At 46.0% G+C, this 23,379-nt stretch overlaps 7 protein-coding genes across 7 annotated transcripts; 3 read left to right on the top strand and 4 right to left on the bottom strand.

Annotated features, from left to right (window-relative positions):
- Window positions 1-3: 3 nt before the first annotated feature.
- On the top strand, window positions 4-4,001 carry F4813DRAFT_358162 (uncharacterized protein). Its single transcript, XM_049243202.1, has 2 exons — window positions 4-1,703; window positions 1,764-4,001. The coding sequence occupies exons 1-2, from the start codon at window positions 730-732 to the stop codon at window positions 3,559-3,561; spliced, it is 2,772 nt and encodes a 923-aa protein (XP_049099815.1). The 5' UTR covers window positions 4-729; the 3' UTR covers window positions 3,562-4,001.
- A 10-nt stretch (window positions 4,002-4,011) lies between these two features.
- Window positions 4,012-4,924, bottom strand: F4813DRAFT_61600 (uncharacterized protein). The gene is made up of 2 exons (XM_049248700.1): window positions 4,658-4,924; window positions 4,012-4,548 (listed from the first exon to the last, which is right to left on the bottom strand). The coding sequence occupies exons 1-2, from the start codon at window positions 4,805-4,807 to the stop codon at window positions 4,462-4,464; spliced, it is 237 nt and encodes a 78-aa protein (XP_049099814.1). The 5' UTR covers window positions 4,808-4,924; the 3' UTR covers window positions 4,012-4,461.
- Window positions 4,925-5,194: 270 nt separating this feature from the next.
- On the bottom strand, window positions 5,195-8,013 carry F4813DRAFT_358152 (uncharacterized protein). Its single transcript, XM_049243201.1, has 3 exons — window positions 7,735-8,013; window positions 5,949-7,684; window positions 5,195-5,893 (listed from the first exon to the last, which is right to left on the bottom strand). Exons 2-3 carry the CDS (start codon window positions 7,443-7,445, stop codon window positions 5,861-5,863), a joined length of 1,530 nt encoding a protein of 509 aa, XP_049099813.1. The 5' UTR covers window positions 7,446-7,684; window positions 7,735-8,013; the 3' UTR covers window positions 5,195-5,860.
- A 706-nt stretch (window positions 8,014-8,719) lies between these two features.
- On the bottom strand, window positions 8,720-11,951 carry F4813DRAFT_358145 (uncharacterized protein). Its single transcript, XM_049243200.1, has 3 exons — window positions 11,445-11,951; window positions 10,974-11,369; window positions 8,720-10,922 (listed from the first exon to the last, which is right to left on the bottom strand). Exons 1-3 carry the CDS (start codon window positions 11,453-11,455, stop codon window positions 9,362-9,364), a joined length of 1,968 nt encoding a protein of 655 aa, XP_049099812.1. The 5' UTR covers window positions 11,456-11,951; the 3' UTR covers window positions 8,720-9,361.
- A 3,396-nt stretch (window positions 11,952-15,347) lies between these two features.
- On the top strand, window positions 15,348-16,742 carry F4813DRAFT_358142 (ribosomal protein L1). Its single transcript, XM_049243199.1, has 2 exons — window positions 15,348-15,504; window positions 15,560-16,742. Exons 1-2 carry the CDS (start codon window positions 15,439-15,441, stop codon window positions 16,628-16,630), a joined length of 1,137 nt encoding a protein of 378 aa, XP_049099811.1. The 5' UTR covers window positions 15,348-15,438; the 3' UTR covers window positions 16,631-16,742.
- On the bottom strand, window positions 16,743-18,061 carry F4813DRAFT_358141 (alpha/beta-hydrolase). The gene has a single exon (XM_049243198.1). The coding sequence runs from the start codon at window positions 17,876-17,878 to the stop codon at window positions 16,868-16,870; it is 1,011 nt and encodes a 336-aa protein (XP_049099810.1). The 5' UTR covers window positions 17,879-18,061; the 3' UTR covers window positions 16,743-16,867.
- A 642-nt stretch (window positions 18,062-18,703) lies between these two features.
- F4813DRAFT_358140 (cyclin-like protein) lies at window positions 18,704-21,107 on the top strand. The gene is made up of 3 exons (XM_049243197.1): window positions 18,704-19,437; window positions 19,498-19,705; window positions 19,764-21,107. Exons 1-3 carry the CDS (start codon window positions 19,223-19,225, stop codon window positions 20,646-20,648), a joined length of 1,308 nt encoding a protein of 435 aa, XP_049099809.1. The 5' UTR covers window positions 18,704-19,222; the 3' UTR covers window positions 20,649-21,107.
- Window positions 21,108-23,379: the final 2,272 nt, after the last annotated feature.

Genomic DNA, 23,379 nt, shown 5'->3' with positions numbered 1-23,379 from the left:
TCTAGACACTACAAAGCGTCCAATGAAGTAAAATATAAGCAGCGGCTTCCAATAAAAGCAATCAAATATCACCTCGATATTGATATCTTAGTACGCCTACATATAAAAGCTTCCGAATAATTGAAGCTAGTATGTAGTATGGGACCTGCATGCACGAAATGGAATGTACAATACATACATAGTGCGTTAGCAGGTTAGGTACGGATTACTCGGATAAGACCAGGGGGGGAACGGTTTACCCCACGGGTGTCCCCACTGTCCTAATTGGGGCAACCCATGCCGCTTATGACAGTTTTATACAGTTTTAGCGTTCTTCTCCGCACTCCTACGAACTAAATCCTCCCGTTTCAACCCGTTCCCGGGTTCCCCGCTTCCGCAACCCTCCGCCTAGGTTAGAGGACAACTCCTCACATTCCCTTTCAAGTTTCAAGAGCCTCGGTGGGGATGGATAGGCAATCCAACTACACTCATCTTTCATAGCCGACCAAGTCGATGAGTTTGCTTTTGCTTCTATAGTCGACCTGTTGGCTTTGTGTAAGTGATACCCTTTCCTGATCGCCTTATCGCCTCAACTATTGTATTATCAAATATTGTATCAATCCTCTGGACAATGGCAACATCTCTCGTATCTTCAACATCGTAACTATCGCACACCCGCCATCGCTGCTGACGCGTGTGCTTCTGCAGCGGACGGTATATGATGCTCCCATTGCTTACGACTCAATCAATATGTTAACTCGCCCCGTTTGTCAACCGCCGCCCAAAGCGAGGTCTCTTCAGACCAGAGCTGCGGCCTGTGGTGCTCTACGACCTACTGGAAACTCACTATTAAGGGCCGGAACGAACCAGCAGATCCGCAGCTTTCGCTTTGGCATGTGGTCTTCCTACCTTGATCCCGAGCTCCAGAAAGAGATTCGACATCGCCAACGTGTGCTTAAGCATAAATGTGTCGCAGCACTTCATGAAAAGTTATCATGGGACCAGCGTTCTATCGATGGTTCCCCCAAAGTCATTTTAAAGCATATGCTTCGTAGGTATTGGAGTCCAACCGGGCCAAGATGCGGTTCGCGGTTTGTCGACCATGACGAATTGAACGATCGACGACAACAGAGTCGAGTAACTCCAGACACTGGAAATGTACGCATGAAAACACCATGGGGTCCTAATTCATATGCTTCCTGGATGAGTAATTACGGCGATTATATGCGATATTCGTCTACACGTTCGTGGAAGTCTCGACTAGATGAAGCGATGGATCATTGGGGTGACAAAGCCTCAAAACCCGCAGCCCAGGCGGACTCTCATGTGCACCCGCCAGAGTCGGCAGGCGCCGAACACAACCTAGCCAAGGAACAAGAACATGATTTTGGCGTATCGTCCAGCGAAGAATATACTATTGATCCGATTACGATGCGTAAAATCCCAAAGAGATTCGACGAACAAGCCATTGATACGACGTCATCCCCCACCAATTCCTTCAAATCATATAGGGCTCAGTTCTCTGCATTTGCACCACCCAAAGATGGAGAAAATCTAGGTCCTACCTATTCCGACGGCCCACCTTCTCCTATAGAGCTCAAAGAGTATGGTCAAATCAAAATTGACGAGATACCATCTCATGGTGCTAGTGGTGGTCACGACGGAATACAGGCGTTGGGTGACAACGTAGAGTCCCCCCGATATCCTGTGATTCAAAGCGAAGAGTACGCCCTAAACCGTCTCCCGCCCGAGGAGCCAGACGAGCAGTATGATGACTTTCATAGATACCAAGCATATCAGCGCGACGAACTTGACGAACGGGCCCCAGAACCAACTAAGAACTATGAAGATCTCGATAAGTACAAGACATACGGGGCTAAAGAGGCGGAAAATCCCAGTGCAGAAGCACCCCAGGTCTACGAAGACCTACACGAGTATAAGCCCTACATTCATAATGAAAATACAGAGACCGAAAAGCATACTGAACGTTATGATGACCTGGGTCAATATGGGCCATATAAATATCAAGAAGGTGCGGCAAGAGACATCCCATCCACTGAATATGATGATCTCCACAAGTATAAGCACTATAAAGAAGACAGTGTCAAGCCAGTGGATGACTCGGCACCCAAGTACGACGACTTGAATAAGTACGATACAAAAACCTTCCAAGACCCTGCACCGGAGGAGCAGCCTTTCCAACAATACGGAGACCTCGAGCAGTACAGAATTTTCAGGTCTCAAGAACTCGACAATGCGGTCACCCCAGAGCGAGACATTGTTGCAGAATCTCTCGAGGAATTCGACGCAAAAGCGCCAGAACCAACCTTAGATAAGAACCCAACATCAAGTATACTAGATGGGCTTCAAAAGCTTGGCCTCAACGACGCATCGCAGTTCTCGTCCGCACAAGAGGGTCATCAATCTCCAGCTACGGAAACTGAACCTCGGCCAAGTCAAACGGGATTGACTGGTAATTATCTCCGTGATTTCCCGGAAGACTTTTCGGGATCATGGAGTACCTCGGACGGAAAGACAGCGTATATTCAGGAGGCCGAGAAGCAATATTCAGATGAGCTTTCCGAGTCTACAAACTCCAAAAAGTTGGAGACGAGCTTGGAAAGGCAGCAGACTGAACCGAAGCTGGAAGCGGGTCCCAACCAGCCAGAGGTAAGGTCTACGAGACGCATGTTTGATCATTATAGAGCGCAGGCCGAAGTTGACCCGTACTCTAAAGAACCACAGGGATTGGAAACGTCGTATACCAGGGAATGTGACGGGGAACAAACACCATTAACCTTCGCCAAAACGTACGGTGGCGACTCGAGGGAAGCAGTGCTAGAATCCTTATCGGCGGAAGATGCTAGTCAAAGGATTCTTGACCTTAAGCCGCTATATTTCAGAGATCCCGAGGTCGACGGACGACCGCCAATTTCATCGTCCGAATCTGATACCATGCCCGAACCTAACCGAACTACCGAGCCGACAGTGTATAAGATTCTAGCCTATGACCCAACAATGCAAAAGATCAACATCGCCGAAACCACCTCAGTTGTACCTGATCAAGCATCTCCGTTGTCACCAGCAGAAGTTCTTCTCCGCCTATCAAACCCGACAAAATTTTTTCCGCACTTCACACCTTTGCAAGCCGAGGGCTTCGAGATCGTATCTGGCAATGGGGATGTGCTAGTCTTTCGTCAAGTTCGACCCCTCAAAGTAACAGGTCATGGGGGCGCGTCACCGGTTAACCCTATAGACATGATGGGGAAGCCAGCAGCCTTGCCAAATGCGGCCGCATTTGTTTCGCCTACGGGATTTGTGAATTATGATGTACCACAAGCTGAAGAGGAGGCCCAAGCGCCTGCTTTCCGTTCTAATATCGACGTTAGAAGAGAAGAGCCTGTATTTAGCGGGCCCAAATCAACAGCACGCGAGGAAGCACGGACTCATCCGAAGGATGGCGTTGGCAAACGAGTGCTGATAGGTGGTGCTTGGGTAGCCGGAATCTCGTACGCTCTTGGCGTCGTTAGCGAATATTTCATAACCGGCGGTACTGACGGTAGGGGGCCAACTAGCTTCTGATTCATCGTACGTTTGTGGGAGATTATTATCATGTCTTACGAGAAAGTCAAGGCGCGGGATGAACAACACGACATATTGGAGTATGGGGAGTTTGTATAGCATTTTGGTGGTGGGCGTGGGTGCTTGGTTTTGGAACTGGGTTTGGGTCTCTGAGGATGCTTCAAGGTATCAATAAGTATTCCAATCATTGTTAAACTCCTGCTTGGTTGTATAGTAGTTTTGTTCGGCGCGTGACTACCCCTTCTCCGTTATGTATACTTTAACCAGCGCTCCCTAAGTCGGGTCTGGCGTTACCTCTTCAGTCTACAAGTATTTCATATATCAAATCGACACGCACAAATCATGATACTCCAGGTGACTGGATGGTATGTATTAAGAGTTTCTAGACCGAGGTTCCCGAAGCTTCTGAGCTGAAAATAGACAAATATAGACAAGCCTATGTATTAGACGGTACTGCCCAATGAGAGACCATCAGACGGCACGGCTTAGCTATGCAGACTGCATCTGCTAAGTTAGTGAAGAGATACATATTAGGTAAATATTAGGTATAATTGATATGTAATAGGTACAATCGTCTACCGAAGTACCTAACCTAGGCGTGTAGGGGAAGCCCCAATACATATGTTGGGGTCATGCTGCCTTTTCAATCTTGTTTTTCAACCCTCTGTACCGTTTCCCCGTTCCCCCCCCCGTCCAATTGATCATACTGAATCATTTTGCCCCTTATAAAATCCGGAACTCCCGCATAAAACTAACCCGTATATTCCCCATCGTCCGCCAAACAATTCAATCCAGCAGTAACTGCTAATCGAAAGCAATCATGTTGTTCTTCCCAACCCGTAAAATGTTATGAGTGGTGAATTGTTTGAAGTAGTAGCGCATTAGGTTATATAGACAAATTTACTTGCGCTCACTGAACCCCGGGCCCACCTCGACATTCTGTACGCCGCTCATCTGCAGTATGTGCTTCCGGTCCTCCCTGTGGTACTAGAGTTTGTAAAAAGAAGATCAAGTTAGCAACAATTCATTCTACGTCCACGTCTGCATTGCAAGGGATGTAACAAAAGAAGAAAGGGATGTAGGTATGTGCACTTACACTCTGCTTGCGTCCTAAGGACGGCTCCCAGCTGTCGGTCCTGCTTATTGCGCGCGCAGCCTCCTTTTCGTGCTGCGGGCTAGTGGGACCTCGTGCTACTGTAGATAAGTTGGCGATGTCAACGCGAATGTTTTGTAGTTGAGTAGGCATGTTGTAATAGGATAAGTCATTATCTGTGATGACGTGTGTTACTTGGTTAATAATTCTCAAAGTAAAAATAAAAGTATTTTGTAATATTGAATATTGTATTAGATAGGTGAAGATATAGTAGTTAAAGGGCAATGGAACTTGGATATCTTATATAGAGAATGCTACGGACTATAGCATATAACCTGGAATATTTGTTCGAAAGGATGGGCAGTCTAGACCGCGATGAAGCATACGACTATGCAGCGCTGATCACCAGTTTGCTGTCTGCTGGAGACAGCCTCAGCGAAGCATTGGTAGACTCGTCAAATGCTAATGCAGCCGTTGATACCTAACGGGTTGTATGGGCGGCGAAAGTGGAAACGACTAAACAAGCTTAAACAAGACTGCGGGGTAGCTTCTAGCTGATAAGGCCTTATCTTGGTGGCAATTGTACAAAATCGACCTCTCTGCTTCTTCAATTCTCTCTGCCCCGCTAAATTTATCGTCATAATAGTCTCAAACAGTATCCAACTTTACATTACATCACTAAGACAGTTAAACTTTTGATTACAGTACTGCAAAGGCCACTCACTCAACTACCGTACGTAGGTGAGATATTTACAAGTAGGGAAGACCTAATCGAATCGAAAAAAAATACCGTTTCTCCATTGCCTCCTTATGTACACAGGTAATGAGTGTCCGCAGCTTGTGCAATCTCAAACCTCTCCCCCTCCCAACCGTATATCTTAACCAGCGAGGTGCCGTCGGTGACTCGTCACGTCATCCTAATCGCATCTTCCTCATATACCACTATGGACCAGTGTAGCGGGATATCATCGAAACGTCCTGGAACTCCAATCAAAAAATCATAAAAAAATGAGCCATCCAACGCCACCAGCTATGCACGGGGGGGTGGCAACGATGCTGATGCAATCGCCAACGCCAATAACAAACAGTGAAAAGGGAACACGAAGTTCCATATTATCCATGAAAAGGGCACTCTTCAGTGATATAAAGCTCTGAATAAACCTAAAGGAACCGAGCACAGATCGAAACAGCCTGCTGCTCGGGCGTCTAGGAAGCCTTAGGCGGCTTCCAATAGTATTGCTAAACACGGTTAGTACTTGTAGCCTAATGTTATAGGATTTCATCAGATAGTTACCTTGTGCTGCTTCCGACAACCTCTCAAACCTGGTTTTCGCAAGCCTTGGGTCACGGCAATCCGTCGCGAATCGTCATCATCATGGTCGGGGTCATAATAATATTGGCTCTCGAGCGGCTGTCCAGCCGCGTCCTTTCCCTGGCGAGGAATAACGCCAATGCAAGGCGTTGACTCGATGATTTCACGCAGTGCAGCCTTGGTCAGGTCCCTTTTCTCTTCAGCAGGAAGGAGACTTAGTATAGTAGACAAGGGGGTGGATGATAATCGAGAGTAGGCAAGCTGATTGACGACGTGATTTTTGACAACCCCTACATTAACACGACTGCTAACGGTGGCTTTCTCTTCCGGCTCCGATGACGGTTTAGCTGTTGTATCACCTGATAAAACATGGGACGACTGTTTTGGTGATTCTGCCGTGAATGCAGCCAGACGATTGGAAAGGTTAGCTCCGAACGGACCAAAGGAGTGTACAACAGGATCGTTCTCCTCATCAGGGTCATCGTCATCAGGATCACTAAGATCACTGGAGAAACTGTTGGCGACTTCTGTCTGGGTAAACGACACATCCACTTCGGATGCCTGCTTAGGGAGCTCTTGCTCGTCTGAACTCGCATCCTCATATATCTGGACAGGCTCGCTTGTATCCTCGGCTAGTAGCAGTGTGTCTAAGTTGCTAGAAGAATTATGTGGAGAAGGCGATTCAGGGGATCTGATACGTGTCTGTCGTCGAAGGGGACTCGACTGCAGGAAGTCCGAACTGGAGTCATTACGACGATGTCTAGAGCATGGCGACTCCTCCCAAGATGAGTCTGATAAGGCTGCGATGGGTTCATGCCGATTCTTCTTAGGCCAATGCAACATAACCCTCGCGTCTTGTACATCTAGCATAATCTCAGCGTTTTCAGTTTCAGAGGTAAAGGTATCCCCTTTTCCCAACTCCCAAGTTCGCCCCTGACAATGAAGTTTTATTCCATTCCAGCCATTGCAAATGATCTCCACTCTGTTTGGCTCTAAGGGGTCTGCAGCCGGGACATATCGTGCCTTGACGTGGATACGGGATATGAGACGATTGGCCGACAATTGGTAATGAGAAGAATTACTCGACCGACCCATCAGAAGCGAATCTCCATTCTCGTTAAGTTCGATAGATCGTACGGCAGACAGCGGTGTTCGTTCTGATACAGATTCCGCACGCTCGAGTCCAGGTCTAGAGGACGATACGCGAGGGGGAGATGATGAGAGTATACCGGTACTAGAGGTTGGAATTGGCGTGGGATATTTGAAGAACGGGTTCAAGTCGACGAGCTTATCCCGGGCCAGTCTCTTCATAGGCCTTGGAAAGCCAGGCGAAGACGAGAGGGGCTCGAATGGTGGGAGCAAAGAAGGTGCAGGACGTTTCTTGCTGGGCGAGATAGAGGCAGACGCAGGGGGGAGCGTGGGCTCCTCTGCTGTGGCTCGATCCGCTCGATCCATAATCTTGACGGGTGAGGATGTCATGATAAAAGGTCAAGAATGCATGGCAAGAGAAATAAAATAGCGGAACTGTAATGATGGAATGAATGTGGTGAAAGATAAAAGTCGGATTGGATAAGGAAGGGGGTTAAGGGATTTGAGATTTGAGATTTGAGATTTGGGAGAAGAAAATTGACTGTGCTGTATCACGGTACGCCCTGCCAAAAAGATGTGGGTTCTCTGCGCGTCTTAAAGATGGAACTTGGAGTCGCGGTGCGCGTTCACTACACGCTCTTTTTTTAGCTGGGTTTTCCCCCCTCTCCACTTAACTTACATAGTAAAATCCACTTACACAAGATCCAACCCGGCTCCGTGTCCGAGCTCTGCACCGTGCCCTTCCTTTTCTCCGCTGACGAATTGTGATTGACAATGAATTGATATAGATAGTAGAGAATTACAATTTAAAGAATCTTTTTTTTAATAAGTTTTCGTCTGATCAAGGACCGAAATCTAGACCGGGTCGCTTGGCTTGGCCTGGTGAAGAGAGACCGATCTAATGGAAGGTTGAAGTGAGCAGAGTTTCATGGCTGGGGGAAGACCCAAGCATTTTTTTTACACTTTTAATTGTTCTTTAAGGAATTTTGACGTGTGGGGATCCACTCTAGCGTGATTGCTTTACCTTCTGTACATAGGTACCTAACCTAGGTATGTAGATTAGGTATGTTGAGTACAAGTACTAACCTAGCTGATTAGCCCGTAGGCGCTCGACGCGGTTTCTCCTCATTACTAAACTACCTGCAAGTCGCGGTTGCCTCATCAATTACATTTAACTTGCTGCTGCGTGTTTTAGCCGTCAAGTGTTCAACCGACCTCTCAGGGCCGGGCTGGGCTAGCCGACCTCCGTGATTACTGCATCGTCAGCAGGTTTCGGGTGTAGGCGTCCTAGGCGTCCTAGCACGGACACCTCACTGCTGCATGAATGCTGTAATTACGAATGCATATAGTGTTGGATAGATTCGTGTAAGTACATCAGCGTATATCCAGCGGAAAGAATAATTATATATAAGTGGTAGGCGTGTAATGTGGCTTAGATTAGATATTGAATGACGTCTAGCGAGGATAACCTCGTGCTAAGTAAAATGCGCCTTATTCCTAACAGCGAGCTCGCAACATACATTGGGTACCTACCTAGGTAAATGCTTTTGCAATGGTTATTCAAATCGGGTCACCAATTGCAGCAGCAGGTTTATCTGACCATACTCGAGTTCTCTTGTTCACAATTGGCCAACTTCATCTCACTGCATGGCTTGTATCTTGATCTTATGTATTTTGATCTTATTCTAGGTATGTATTCTATGTTGGCCATGAATGACTTGGCGTGAAACTAGGTAAATTGAGAGGAACCGTCTCACAGCTAGCTAGGTAGCTTGCTTGGTATTATCAACAGACATGTTTGAAATCCAGCAGATCCACAAGACAGCATTGCCTTTGACAAAATATATATAATTCTCCACTCGAGATGGGAAATCTTTGCCTGCTTGCTTGTCGACTCAAATATATATATATATAGTTGATATCATATATGTATGTCTTAGGTCTCGCGTATCATCCCAGCCTCCCCCTCCCTTCTTCGCCTAGAAGCAAGGCGCGTCTCCACCGTCTCTCCACTGCTGCGGCCGAAAATTCCTTCAAGCTTCTTTATTCTTTATTCTTTATAATTACCTATGTAATTTGGCCGATGTCTCGAAGACTCTGCTTCAATACGAGACAAAATAAATTGTAAGGCGTCTTGAAATATAACATGTATAAAAAATGCGCCGGGTATCTTCCTATGCGAAATATTCAATATCGAGTAGGCGAACTGTTAGAAAAAGGTCGTGATGAAAATCAGGAAAAGAGCCGTAAAGCGAAATTCGATATGCTCGGAACGCCCATGTCAAGATATATAATCGGTTGTTGCATCACCATGCCGCCCTACTAATCCTTTTGACGTCTGCTTGGTCTTTTCTCAGCAACTCGGTATATTCCACTCTTCTTCGAATAAGGAAAGCGAGAGATAGCATGAAGTCAGTCTCGTATTTCGTAGAAGTTATGTGCATTAGGGGCTTGATAAGGACACTGGCTAGTCGTTCAGCTGTCATGTCGTTTTTCTCTTCTGCTTGTGCAATATCAGCCCACAAGTTAAGAAGCAACTTGAACAGAGTACGGCTTGGTCCGCGGAGACCGCCGAGTGCTTCCTCCCAGAAATCAATACATTGATCAAGCCGGGTACCATGAGATCCCGAGAGCATTGCCTGTCTCGAGAGTGCGATCCACTGTTTAGCTATATGCTCTGCAATCAGCGGTTTCGGGAGTTGCGACAGGAAGAGTAGGATAAGGTCCGCGGCATCGTATACGCCAAAATTGGTCCAGTTGACATCTTCGCCGTATGTCGGACCACTGCTGAAGATGTCCTTTAACTTCTCTACTCTATAGCTATCACCTGGCTCGGCGAAGATATCTGGAGCTTCAACTCCTTCGTTCTTCAAAAAGAAGCAGCACTTTTGCATACACAGAGGGAAATCTCTTCGCGATGACCCTCCATGGCCCGAGTGGTGAGTCTTAGAGGTTCCTTTAGCAACCTGCATGCTTTTCTGGATCGAGACGCCGAAGACCGCGCTGGGCGTTGTATCTTCGGACTCATTCATGATCAGTTCTGAGCTCCACATCGGCAGCTTTCTAAAAGATACTGATAATCTATGACTGCCTCTTCTAACAAGGCTAGCTTGGATGATTGGAGTTGCGGGTTGCATATCCGTGGCGTCAGTCGAAGTCGTTGATCGTGTTTGAGGTCTGGCCTCTGAAATTGAATGCTTAAAAGGCGTAAAAAATTTCCCAAACCCCCTGGCTTTCGTCATGCAGGACGCCGACTCCGCTGGCGGTCCTTGAGCAACGACCTCAGCAACGACGCCGTAAGAATTATTCGGATAACCCGGAGTGGCCTCGAGTGGGGACACCATGAGACTTCGGGCAAGCTCGCGTCTCTTGCTATCCTTTGGCGGCGGAGTCGGTGGTCGGCTGGGAATGCCCACGAAGCTGGCCATCAATTCTTCAACAGTAGGAATTTTCTCATCTTCAGGGTATACTTGCGCATTGTTGCGTGATTTAGATGCCGGCGGAACGCTGACATCGATCGCGCTGTCCGGCTTGTCTCCGATGTAAGCTCCGAATAGTTTTTGGTCGCCCATAAATGCACCCTGGTCCGTCGTTTCGTCGACTTCTTTGATGCTCTGCTCAACTTCATGCTCGTTCTCCTTAACACTGATGATCTTCTCCGCGTATGACTTCAGACAGGTCATATAGTCATAAAGACTGAATTCTGTCTCGTTCTTCCCAAACTCCCCTGGCAGTCGCATCCGTAATTGGTTCATCTCGACTAGAACTCGTGAGACATCCTCCATAACGGCGGCGCTGTTCTGGTGTCTCTCTATCGTATTTCGCCTATTAGGCTCTATGTCTGAGGTAACATCCCGAATTGTGGTTCTGTCAATCCTTATTAGATACGCATTTACTTATGAGATGCGTTATACTCACGCCCCGGCTAAATCCAAGGCTAGACCTAGGACAGCTTTATGTGCCTCTAAAGCAGTTCGGAATCTTGCAACTTCTTGTCTCCCAGTAGCCAGCCACTGTGATCTTTTATCTTGCCGCGATAGCTCATTGCTGTTAAGGCTGGATATGCTCGTGTCTAGTTCGTTGACCAGTTTAGAGCAATGTTCGAGGACAGCAGGAATTCGTTCTGCCAACTCGGGAGGGAATAAACCAGCATCCTCGTTTAGAAGGTCTAAGACACTTTGCAGCGAGTGCAACTCGCGCGATACTCCATCTACATCGGATCGCGCCTCTCGTACCTCGCGCACGAATCCATTTAGTATAGTGTTAGCTGTGATAATCGTATTACTAAGTGTAATACAGTCGGGCGCGATAGATCTTTGAATCATCCAGGTCAGTGTTTCTGATGCTTGAAAAAAGTGATCAGTAGAACTTTGATGGGAGAACACCCACTGTGACTCCATTGTAGTGTTGACCTGCCGTCATCCACAGATTCAATATTCTTTCCCTCCAAAGGCGCAAGGCGTCGGCCACATATATTTATTGCTCACGATAAAGAGGTGACAATCGGGAATAGCGGTAAGGTGGGGATTCGAAGGATGGCTTCAAAAGTTTGGTTCACATGAACGGACGAAACCTCTAATAAGGAGCAAGCCTGTCGTCACCGACACAACTGGAAACACCCCAAGCCGACAAGGGCTCTTTTTTGCCTTTAGGATGAGCTTTAGATTACGGGCGAGGATCCACACGGGTTACTGTCGTCGGTCGAATACATATATGTAAATAAAGAAGTTCAAATGCAGAAGCTCGTAAGGTACCACTCTCTTACTTGTATGTATGTGTGTATGCATGTATGCCTCCTTTCGCAAGGTCAGCAAAATAGGTCTCACACTGATCATTTAGCGGAGTTAGCTTTCTGCTCTGCTTGCGTAATACTATGCTCGAGATGGTCGATTTCCCGTCGACCTACCTATATGAAATCTGTCTAGAGAAGCTAGCATGGTCTACCCCGGCACTGCCAATCTCCTCTTTTGTAACGTCCCCTTGTTTCTTGGCCAACTTCCCCGCCTACACGTGCATATTCTGTCTACACCAGGGCACCATCTTATTTGTACCTGTGAGCAATCGATCATATGTACCTTCATCGTGAAAAGGGCGGAAAGGGTCAGCAGGGGTATCCCTTGCTTACTATAGTACATCGTCCAAACAAGCTCGTATGAGCTACTATACTTTCGATTAGGTACAAGCTCGCAAGGCCCAATCAACTCGCTAACCAACATTCACTAGACGATTAAGCTTAAAGTCGCACTGCAGCGTACACTTGCAGCATGTTTCTTGGTCGACAAGTTGTTAAGTCTGATCTAGGGGAAAGGCACAACACCTCCAATGCTGCCAGATAGAGTACATTGGAACGTAGGCTGCGTGGGTGGCTTTGCTTGCCGTTGGCGTTCCTCTCTAAAACCCTGCGATCTTGTTTGATGAGCTAGCTAATCTTTTCGAAATTTGTGGTGGGTTGACAACTGTCAACGTCACTTATCTCTAGCATCGATCGGATGCTATCTCAAAAAGGGGACAACCCGAACACTAGAGCTTTCTAGTCTGTCAGCCCGCAAGCATAGATATTTCGGTTCCATACCTAAGTACCCATAGCACTATTAAGCCGCGATCACAAGACGACGAATCTAACACATACTACTACAGGGGTCTAGATACATAGTCCGGAGCTCCCAGGTCAACTTAGAACTAACTCCCCTAAAGATGTGGGCAATGGTCCGATACTTGGAGAAACTATTGCTGCCAGCGAGGGAACGTATGCAATGCGGGACGCGGTACTTCGTCAGCTAAGCATCATGTACCCCTGCAGCCAGGTTCTGGATTTCAAAGCTCTCGTCGGCCGAGATTTTGTCTGTCAGTCCTGCCAGAATTAGGAAATGGGTTAAAAAAAATAGCTAAGAAAGGATTCCAATACATGTTCCTAAGACTTACCAAATAGACACATCGAAACTTCGAGGCTTATTCCATTATTTTAATACCCCTAACAATTTCTACAGCAGCTAGGATAGCTAATGTTGGGAGATACTTAAATACGATGTTCTACCCATCAATCAAGCCTCTCATCCGGCTTGGCAAAGATATGCCGCTTCGACCCTAGCTATCTGTTTTATATCGTATTACATAGCGTTTGCTGTTGCTCAATACGAATACAATACGAATACTATTATACATGCGTTTAGGTAACGCCAACCAAGAAATCCTTTAAGTTGGTCAGTATTTTATGTATAATATTATCAACTGTGAATTTTACCGCGATGTTGTGGCACGATAGCTTAAAAACCTATGTTATTAACTGTACGTCTATTTCTAGCACTCGTCCTGCCTTTTGTGGCAGCCGGGAAAATATGGCGAAGGATTAACATTTCCAACATAGCGTACGTAAGATTCCAAAAAGCAGGGGGTAATGGTTATAATTGTCCAATTTCGTCGATTTTGTATCCTGGCTTTTATTTCATTTTATATGGCCTTCTTTTAAATCCTTAAGGACCTATTCAATACGGAAATCTACTTCCTTCTAAGCAACGATGGATTTCTTGGGTTACTTCTTCAATCATCACCTGCGCCGTCCGTTCCGTCAGTTTGCGAGTGTGACTAACAGATTATCATCGTAATTAGCTTGATACGTGACACATTTTGCGATGTATTAAGATCAGGGTGTCATTCGGTCCACACCTCTTACTTTGTATTGGATGATGAGCGTAGATTAGTTTAACCTAGTTGAACATTAGGTAGATCAACGAGAAACTTGTGAAACTTGAAACTAAGGGCCAACGTTTCAACAGAGCGCTCAGGCCATGTTGACGATAAAGATCTTCCCTGTTATTTAGAGGTATTGCTCGGAATATTCTAACAAACTAACGGCATAAAGGAGAGAAAGCTGTAAAATTCTCCGAGTGACGTTTATTATCCTTGTTCGGTACTTGTTCTCGTTTCAAGCTAGGAATTATTCTAAATTCTTATGTAGCGGTGTATTAAGCTGTATTCCTACCTACATATCATCTCAACGTTGGATTTTTGAGACCTAAGATCTCGGAGAAGCGAACCAAGATTAATATGATGGTCTAGAATATCATGCACTTCTCAATTCAGCCAGCGTCCTTGTTTTGGTAAGTAATTTGAAGTTGGATTTGTATACCTACGTCTATGTCCGCCTTTACCCCAGATTTTCGAGTTTGTTTCATCGTTGTAGATCGTGTAGAATCAGACGATAGCAAAAGTCCGAGCGTTTTCCTTACACGTCATGATTAACGATGAGCCGGGAGAGCTGGCCATATGAAGAACTCTTAAACCTGAATTTAGTGAACAGTGCCCGACAACCGGAATCTCCTCCGTCTTCGGATGCGGCGGCCACTCATTGGCTAAGAATCAGGACAAGTCCGGGCACCCCAGATCACTGCTGCGTCGCTGCGGAATAAGATAGGTCTCCTCTAAAGGCAACTATTGCGGTGGAGACTGGGTTCTCACTTGAGCCAGAGCATTTCCATTCTATCAGATAATGAGATCGCAAATAATAAATATTTCTATTCAGTATTATAAGGGCTTTCCTTATCTGCATTGCGCTTACATTTTTGAATGGGCTTAACCTACATTTATACTTTAATGAATAATTATTCCCGGGTTGTTTTCGTATATAATTTTTAGGAATAGCAATTGTGTTTTAGATCTAACTCATATAGATTATTGACGACTTACAATATTATCATATATATATGAACGAGTATGTATCTTAAATGGAAGATAGTCGTATAGGGATGTTGTTGGCGGTAGTGCAAAGACTAAAATGGATTACTTAAGCCTCTTAAGTAAGAACTGGTAAATATTCCGATTAATGTAAACGGCCCAGACACTAGGTAGTTGATTGAATTAAGAGTATCTTGTTAACTGCACATTTTTAGTTGCTTATAAGCTAATGGTTAATGTCTTTGGTATTTAAGTAATAAATTGGTCGATGCTACTGTTGATAGTTAGCGTGGTGATAAATAACAACGGGGCTTAAATGAGATAATATTTTCATTGACTAAAATTTCATGTATAAGACTTGATCTTGCACATTGCGATTTCTCTAAGTTAACATCGACGATGCGATTTAACCTATGTACCTTGTAACCTTAGTAGTAATATCTGAAAAAGGATATCAGTTGGTAAAATTGAACTGATGAGGCGATTGGCTAGCGGAAGGCTTAGTTTGTACCTCTAGTTAGGTAATATACGGAATATACTTCAGTGGGTCCGGTTCAATGAATCAAAGCTTTCTTGCAGACGCTTGGTCCAATCTAGATTTTCTGGCCCCACGTCCCTGCAGCTAAAAAAAAAAAAAAATCGATTTGCGGCTTCACTTCAGCAAGTTTCACAAATAACATATTTCGTTTTATCAATCTCATTGTGCAGCATAATGGCCTCTTCAAAGACTGTTACTCTACGGAGCGAGACCGCGGTCTCTCTTGTAGATCCAAACCAGGTTTGTTCCTTTCTATTCCTTATACTCATACCTGATTTTAATCCTCCCTATCTAGAGTCTAAAAGCTTCCAAGGCGTTGCTGGCGCATATGAAGAAAGCATCTGAGGAAGCTGCCAGTTCCGAGAAAAGAAATCTCTTAGCCGACCCTGAAGAAGCCAGCAAAGAGGTACCAATATGGCTTACCCTGACTACAAAGCGACACATTGCCGACTCTCGACGCCTTAAACCAGGCAAGATCGTTGTTCCACACCCTCTAAACACTGACTCCGAGGCGACTATCTGCCTGATAACCGCGGAGCCCCAGCGCGCATACAAGAATCTGGTTGCCTCCGACGAGTTCCCTGCAGAGCTGCGAAAGCGCGTAACGCGAGTTATAGACGTATCCAAGCTGAAGGCGAAATTCAAGGCGTACGAAGCGCAGCGCAAGCTTTACAATGAGCATGATATTTTCCTCGGTGACACACGGATTATCAACAGATTACCGGGCATCTTAGGAAAGACCTTCTACGGGACGACAGCCAAGCGACCGATTCCCGTTGAAATACAGGCTCGCGTGCCGAAGAGCGACGGAAAGAGGGTGAAGCGCACAAAGGATGCAGAGAGCCCGAACACGGCTACTCCTATACAATTGGCAGGGGAAATAGAAAGGGCTGCTGGCGCGGCGCTTGTTAACCTGTCACCTACGGTTAATACCGCTATCCGTATCGGAAATGCCAGCTTGACCGCCGAGCAGATCGCGGAGAACGTCGAGGTGGTTGCGAAGAACCTAGTAGAGAAATTCGTACCAGGAAAGTGGAAGAATGTTCGAGGCATCTATATCAAGGGTCCTGAAACCGCTGCCCTACCTATCTGGCTGACGGACGAGTTGTGGCTCGACCAGAAGGACATTGTGGCTGACGGCTCAGAGGAGGCTAAGGCCATCCTTCCCTCAGAAAAGGCGAATATAGGGAAGAAGCGCAAGTCGCTCGAAGGACAGCCCGAGGAGACCGAGCCTGTAATGAAGAAGTCTAAGAAGACAAAGAAGTTACCTGAAAGCGATGATGCGAAGTTGGACAAGGAGATCGCAGACCGAAAAGCTGCGCTAAAGAAGCAAAAGAAAGCTGCGAAGAAGGCTTTAGAGGTTTAAAGTTATATATCAAGTCAATCACATGTATAAAAGTGACAATAGGAGTTGGGCTCTATTTGCATCTTAAGCTTTAAAGCACGATTTGACGGCGTATGGCGGAATAGGTATAAAAGCTTATAGCATGAACACTCGATTTATTTTATTTATTATTTTTTTTTTTTAAAAAAAACCCCCCGATACCCCCTGTGCCTAATCCTAACTCGTAGTTTATACACTGAACATACACGTGCTCAACAATTACAGCTCATCTGGTTCTTGGTCATCCTTCGGAGCGCTACTCTTGAAGGGACCGAAGAACTCGCTAAAAGTATCTTCCAGCACTTCATCCGATATTTGCATGTGTTCGCCTGGGGTAGTCTTGAACTTTAACCCTCCTTTCTTATCGAGAGCCCTCAGACCAATCCAATCTTCAGTATACAGTTTCCGAGCCCTCAGTGGCGTAACCTCAGTACCATTGACCTCTTCGAACCAGCTCGTCTCCTTCGGGATGACAGTTGTATCGTCTTCGAAGACATATAGTACAAAGTTCTCGAGATTCGCAATGTTCTTGGCGTAGGTCTCATTCTTCTTTTCCCGCTCGTTGTTGATGTCCGCTAGGAGGTTTGAGTACTCGAGGTAGTTATCTAAATCGTTGGGGTCGCGGAAGTACTGCGCAGGAACGAGCCGGCTCTGCACCCACGAGCTCCACGTATTTCCATGCAGCAACGCCATCGCGCCCTTACACAACCAATCAGCCGCCGAACAGGCTTTGTAGTCAACGATACCGTTATGCTGGCTTCCAAACGTGACGAGCGTCCGGACTGGTGGGAAGTTACAGCGCTCGACGTAGGCCCGTAGAAACTGGCCACCCTGGCTAAAGCCGATGGCGTCGATGGCGGGCGCAGTCGAGAGAATGGGGTGCGCGGCAAGATCGTCGCATACCTTTGCGATCTGCTCCGTCACGTTGCCGTAGAAGGTCGCAGTGCGGTCGTTGGATGGGCTCTCGTCGAGGCGTACGTAGTAGACGAATGTGCCTGGGTTGATCTTCTCGACTAGCCCGCCGACGGACTGTAAACCCTCGGCTGAGAAGGTATCGCCGAGGCCGTGCCAGATCACGACTGGTAGAGGCGTGTCATCTTCATCGTCGGCGATGGTGGAGATTGGATTAAGAGTCGTGGGGTTACCTAGGACAACACGGAGAGTAGATGTAAGAGTTAGGAACACTGGTAGCCTCTGTAATAGAGTCATGTTTTCGGTAGTAATGCGCATATATTGTGTGTATTATGGATGGCCTATGGATGACCGGATGTTGTGATTTTGATGATGTTCTGATGGAATTAGAATAAAGTAGGTATTTAGTAGAGATGGAAGTTGGATGTTGAATGCTGAAACTCGAGGAATGGAAGTGGCTGTGCCATAGTTGCAACTACTAATACCTATCAACCCAAGTAGGCTACCTGCTGACCTTAGGTGGTTACAGCCAAGCTTCCAAGGTTCTCATTGGCCAAAGCTTGTAAGTCAGTCATTCAGTACATCCTCAACTGACCTTAGGCTGCGAACTCATGCTGTACCTCATAGAATGACGATGGCTTCACATCTTAGTTCTTAGGGGCATTTTGATTGATCCATGGTAAATCAACCATGCCTCTAATTCTACTAAAGATATTTTGTACCCTTTAAAACAAGCAAGTCTCGCATTCAAGATCTCATTACTGGCAACACTTTGCCAGTTACATAGGTACTCACCATCGCTTACCACAAAATCATCAAGATCCTTTAGCCTTTCATGCAATTGAAGGGTTGCATTTTCCTTCAATCCTCTTTGAACATTCGTTTTCCTTCTGTTGCACTAGTTTTTGTTGAAGTTGTTAAGAAATGATGGAACCAATCAGGGATTTGTCAAAGCCGGCCAACGGAAATATGGACCGTGCCGATATGACTTCAGCACAGACCTCAGCACGGACCGAACCGGCTCTTCCTGTCACCCCACTCCGAGGGCGGTCAACAGAAAGAGTGGGGCGGATTAATTCTAAAGCCGATAAGAGCCAGGGTCCAGGTTCAAGCTTGAGCTTCAATCGCAGCGCATTTCGATGTATCAGCTCTCCAGAACCTCGTCCCCGTTACAACTACGTCGACAGTCCTCAAGCTGCAACGGCCACCACCTCCCACAGTTCATGGAACTCTTACGAACACCGTGCTTCCAGCTATACGGATATTGAATTTGATGTGCTAAATTCGCCCTCTCTTCCCAAGAATTTTGTTCTCTCGTCAGCTCTAGCCCAGAATACTGATCAAAGTACTACTCTGTTTCGCGGAAGTGGGCAGGACGATCCTTTTGTTTCGCCCAGAGCTCGTGGTTTTTCCCACATTGTTGATCGAAGAGAGGACCGTTTCGGCGAATCAGACGACCCGGATGATTTGTACGACTCTGACAATTCCGAAGATTCGGACGCTACGATCACACCCAGCTCGTACGCTGCCAGCGTAGCTTCCCACACCCGCAGCTATCAGCGACAGCGACAGCACCGTACCTTATTCAACGAATTAGGAGGGTCGACCTTTGCAAGCAAATCCAGCAGCACGAAGACTTTGGTATTGAGCACCACCGAAGAGATGGCACCGAATCATGTCGCAAAGAACGGGACCACTGAGTCTCGCACAGTTATTGCTGGCCCGCACTTAGGAACTATCAAAGTTGGCCACCAATATATCTGCGAGTGCCATATTCGCCGCATGTTTGTCGAGAAGAGACTGGATGCTGCTCGGGAGGCTAATTACCGCCTTCAAGGGGTTCAGGTGATCGAATCTACTCGGGAAGCACTTCTATTGTAAGTTACTGCGCTGCTTCGTCTATGAGATTTATGATATTAATCATCATTTGCTTTCAGACCAGTCAAAACCTATAATGCGGCATGTACTTTTTACCATCGCTTCCGCCTAGAACACCCTACTCATGATTACAATTACACCGATGCCGCTCTGGCGTCTCTATTTGTGGCTTGCAAGGTTGAGGACACACTGAAGAAGTCTCGCGAGGTTCTTTGTGCTCATCACAACCTTAAGAACCCAGACCATCCAACTACGCAAGACGACAAGGTAAGCGGTTTAATAATATGTTTATTTTATATATATAAGCTAAACGAGAAAAACCCAGATTTTTGATCAACCATCCAAAGTGATAATCGGTATTGAGCGATATATGGTTGAGGCCATCAATTTCGATTTCCGCGTCCGCTATCCTCAGAAGATTCTTGCCAAGATCGTAAAGAAAGTCCTCGGAAAGTCAGCCGACCTCACAAACTTCTTCCCGGCTGCTATGAAGATGTCTATTGACTTATACAAAACTTATGCACCTCTAAAGCACAGTTCATATACTTGTGCCCTTGTAGTCGCGCAACTTACTGCAATGATCACCGGTCAATTTGTGGACGAATTCCAAGTACTTGATCCGCTTGATTGGCACACGGACGAGCAGTGTGTAGCTGAGGTGATGCTCGATCTTCTGGATCTTTACACACAACATGGCAAGGTCACTAAAGTTGGGCCTATATTTGACCTACAAGTTTTTATCAACACTCAGATCAGCATCAACCAGTTTGTTGAGCGCGCTGGCCTCTTACGCTACCTGAACCAATGCAGAGAGTGCGAATCTATCGTGCTTCCCCCTACACCATCGACAGGTTCTCCTATGTCACTAAGCACACCTTCCGCCGCGGGAACCAGCACTGTTAAGCGTGGGCCTAAGGGACCTGAAGGGGGTACGACGCGATTCGTCTTTGACGCCGATGAAGCAGTACGTGAGAAGAAGGTCTATGACGAACATACCAAAGATGAGTGGGAAGAATGGGAAGAAGAAGTCGAGGAACCGATTCCGGACTCTCGCGAAGACCGACGTCATGAGCCCCGCGGCCCTAGGGGACCTCGTGGCCATGGCCATGGTCCTGGCCACGGACGTGGTCACGGCCGAGGCGGTTTCGACCCGGGCTGGACTCCTCGTAACCGACACGATCGTCGTCGTCGTGGGGGCGGTTTTTATTAATCCATCGTAGCAGGATCACTTCTCGATGGTTAGTTGTTTTTACGGAAAAGGGGGTTTTCGAACTACGCATATGGATCTGGAAAAGTTTTCAGGATGACAGCTTTGTTGGGCTGGTACGTGCATTATTGAACGGAGTATGGATTGATACCCCCTCTGAAATTTGTGTTGCGGTAGAGCATTTGCAATCGCCATATTCGGCGGCTCGTGTAATATAGGTGTTACGTTAGGTGTTGCTCTGGCTTTAGCTTTGTTGACTGTATAGAAGACCTAGGCAATGAACTGAGAGATGCCCGCGTACATGTCTTCCGAGAAGATAGCTTGCTAGCTCTAAAACCATATGCCTATATGGTTCCCAATAATCGCCCTCCATTTTTATAACCGATGCTTGATGGTAACTAATAACATGCCTTCTCTATCATTTACTTACTTTAATTCACTAGCCTATCTATTTACTAGGCACATATCTGAGATTAAATCACTTATCCTCCTACCCTTGTCCCTTTCCCAAAGCGCGACCTAGAAGAATATAAAGGGGAATAGGTAGAAGCTGTTATTTTAGCAAAGAGGCTCTTTAGGTATGATACAGTATTAACTACCTCCTAGGTAAAGTACCTAGGTCATTCATCTTCGGCCATTGAACTATACATTCAATTCTACCCAATTGTCCTCTGCTAAGCGTAAGAATGATATGCTTATCGTGGCAACCACGGCCAAGTAGCAGTTCAAGAGCCGTAGCGGCTTCACTATACTTAACTACATAGGTACATATGTAATTACTACTTGCTCTGTCTCATACCAGCATTTACCTGCCTCTTATTTGAACCCAGTGGAGTGCAACTGCTGCCTTCCTGCCCCGAATTAATACAAACTTCCATCCTAAGGCATAGGTACCTTCTGTTCTTCTTATAGTATTGGGTAAATAATACGTTCGGGCAATTCTAGAAGGTGATATCCTAATTGTAATAAACCTAAGATGACTCAGAGATCATCTCAACATCCTTTGCAATGGGCAGGAGCCGGTACTGGTACCATAACTTGAATATTAGCATGTGGTCCCAGCTTGGTGCTGTGCTAATAAAACCAAACAACTTCCTTCCTCTCTACAGAATTTTACCAAAGCTAAGTACTTAAAAGGGCACCTCCTCCTACCACCTATATTTAAACATCCAGGGTCACAAGCGAGTGGAGAGAAACAATCATGTTACACGAAGGGATATGAGCCTACCTATAGCTCTACCACTGACATAACCATAGTCTCTTTGCTATGGGTGCTTCAGTGGTACAGGGCCAGCCTTCCTTCTAACAAATTTTATTCTAATCACGTTGGTAACTTTTACCTCAACCTCCCCTGCCTTTCCCCGTCTAAATCCCCTCTAACCCACCCCATCCCGCTAGGTAAGCCGCCTCATTTCATATATTCGATGTCCCTAGACTTTCTCTATTCTCTAGTGTTACACATCACGTCATGGGGGCATATGGGAAGGAAGTCACTCACAAAACTTGCTCACACCTGACCTAAAGGTAGGAACAATGAAACCATTAACCAGGGTCTCGACAGACGGAGTCTCGACGACCGGGGCTCAACGAACGGACTCAACGAAAAAAAAAAAAAGCTAAACTACCTTATGCTTGGCATGAATCGCTAGCTATCGCTAGCTCTGCTTATGTAAGTAGCTTAGTATTAGAGCTAGTATAAGTTCTTCTCTTAATTGAGCTTGTTGACACTCATCTCAGAAGAGCCTACCATCTGGTAGCTCCATCTCCTATCCTTTATCCCATACTATTCAATGGCTACGTCCAAATCTTGACGAAGTCATCCTTGATACCGAAGCTTTTTCAGCCCATCCGGCAGAAAAGCCAACATTAGAAAGCTACAGCCCAATAGGCGTAGCATCTAACACAACACCAACCGCCCGCAAAACATCACCAAAGCATCATCTTCCAGAAACCACATATACACATATCCAAACCCTTACCCACAATTAACGCCGTTGGAAAGACAATCACTTAAAATCTTACAATGTGAGTTAGCCAACCTATTCACCAATCCTTCGTCATCCGAGTGCCTGTTGTCATACTACATTTGTAAACAACACCTCTAACAAGGCTTTGAAGTGTTTATCTCTTACTTAAGTCGAAAGTGGGACGGAGGAACGTGACTACCAATGTTAATGGGTCTATCATGTTCCTATCGAAGATATGGACAAGGGCAGAGACTTGCTTTCAGGCAACGAAACTTGGAGCTGGTTTACTTGTTTGTGCTTGTCAACAAAATATCACCAGACTTCACACAGCTTCACGCTCTTACGACTAAGAACTCGCCGTCCAGCTTTATAAAATAAATTGCAGGAGCTACACAACATTAACAATATTCAATATACATATTAAAAAGACCTCAACATGTCGTAAAACTGTCTTGATCAGAGTATACCAGAGTCTACAAAGCAGCCCACCAAGCAGCCCACCAAACACCCCTAATATAAGGACACTCTATCTCTATTACAGCTAGTGACCTGACTCACTGAAGAGAAGGTTCCTAGTTTCCTAGGTAAGAAGCAAATAATCCATTTCTCATCGTCACTGATGCTAACTTATCGCTGAAGGATATCTTAGGCAGCTGAGTAAATTTGGTGTCAAAATCCAGGCCAATATTAGGTCCCCTCCATAGGTAGGCTATTAGCTTTCTATATCACATAAGTCATCTGGGACTCAGCTTCACAACATCACGTGG

The sequence above is a fragment of the Daldinia decipiens genome (genome assembly GCF_022478715.1).
Source record: "Daldinia decipiens strain CBS 113046 unplaced genomic scaffold F4813scaffold_15, whole genome shotgun sequence".
NCBI classification, from domain to species: Eukaryota; Fungi; Ascomycota; class Sordariomycetes; order Xylariales; family Hypoxylaceae; genus Daldinia; species Daldinia decipiens.
The sequence above is the reverse complement of the archived record's forward strand: the minus strand, read 5'-3'. Positions and strand labels throughout refer to the sequence as shown.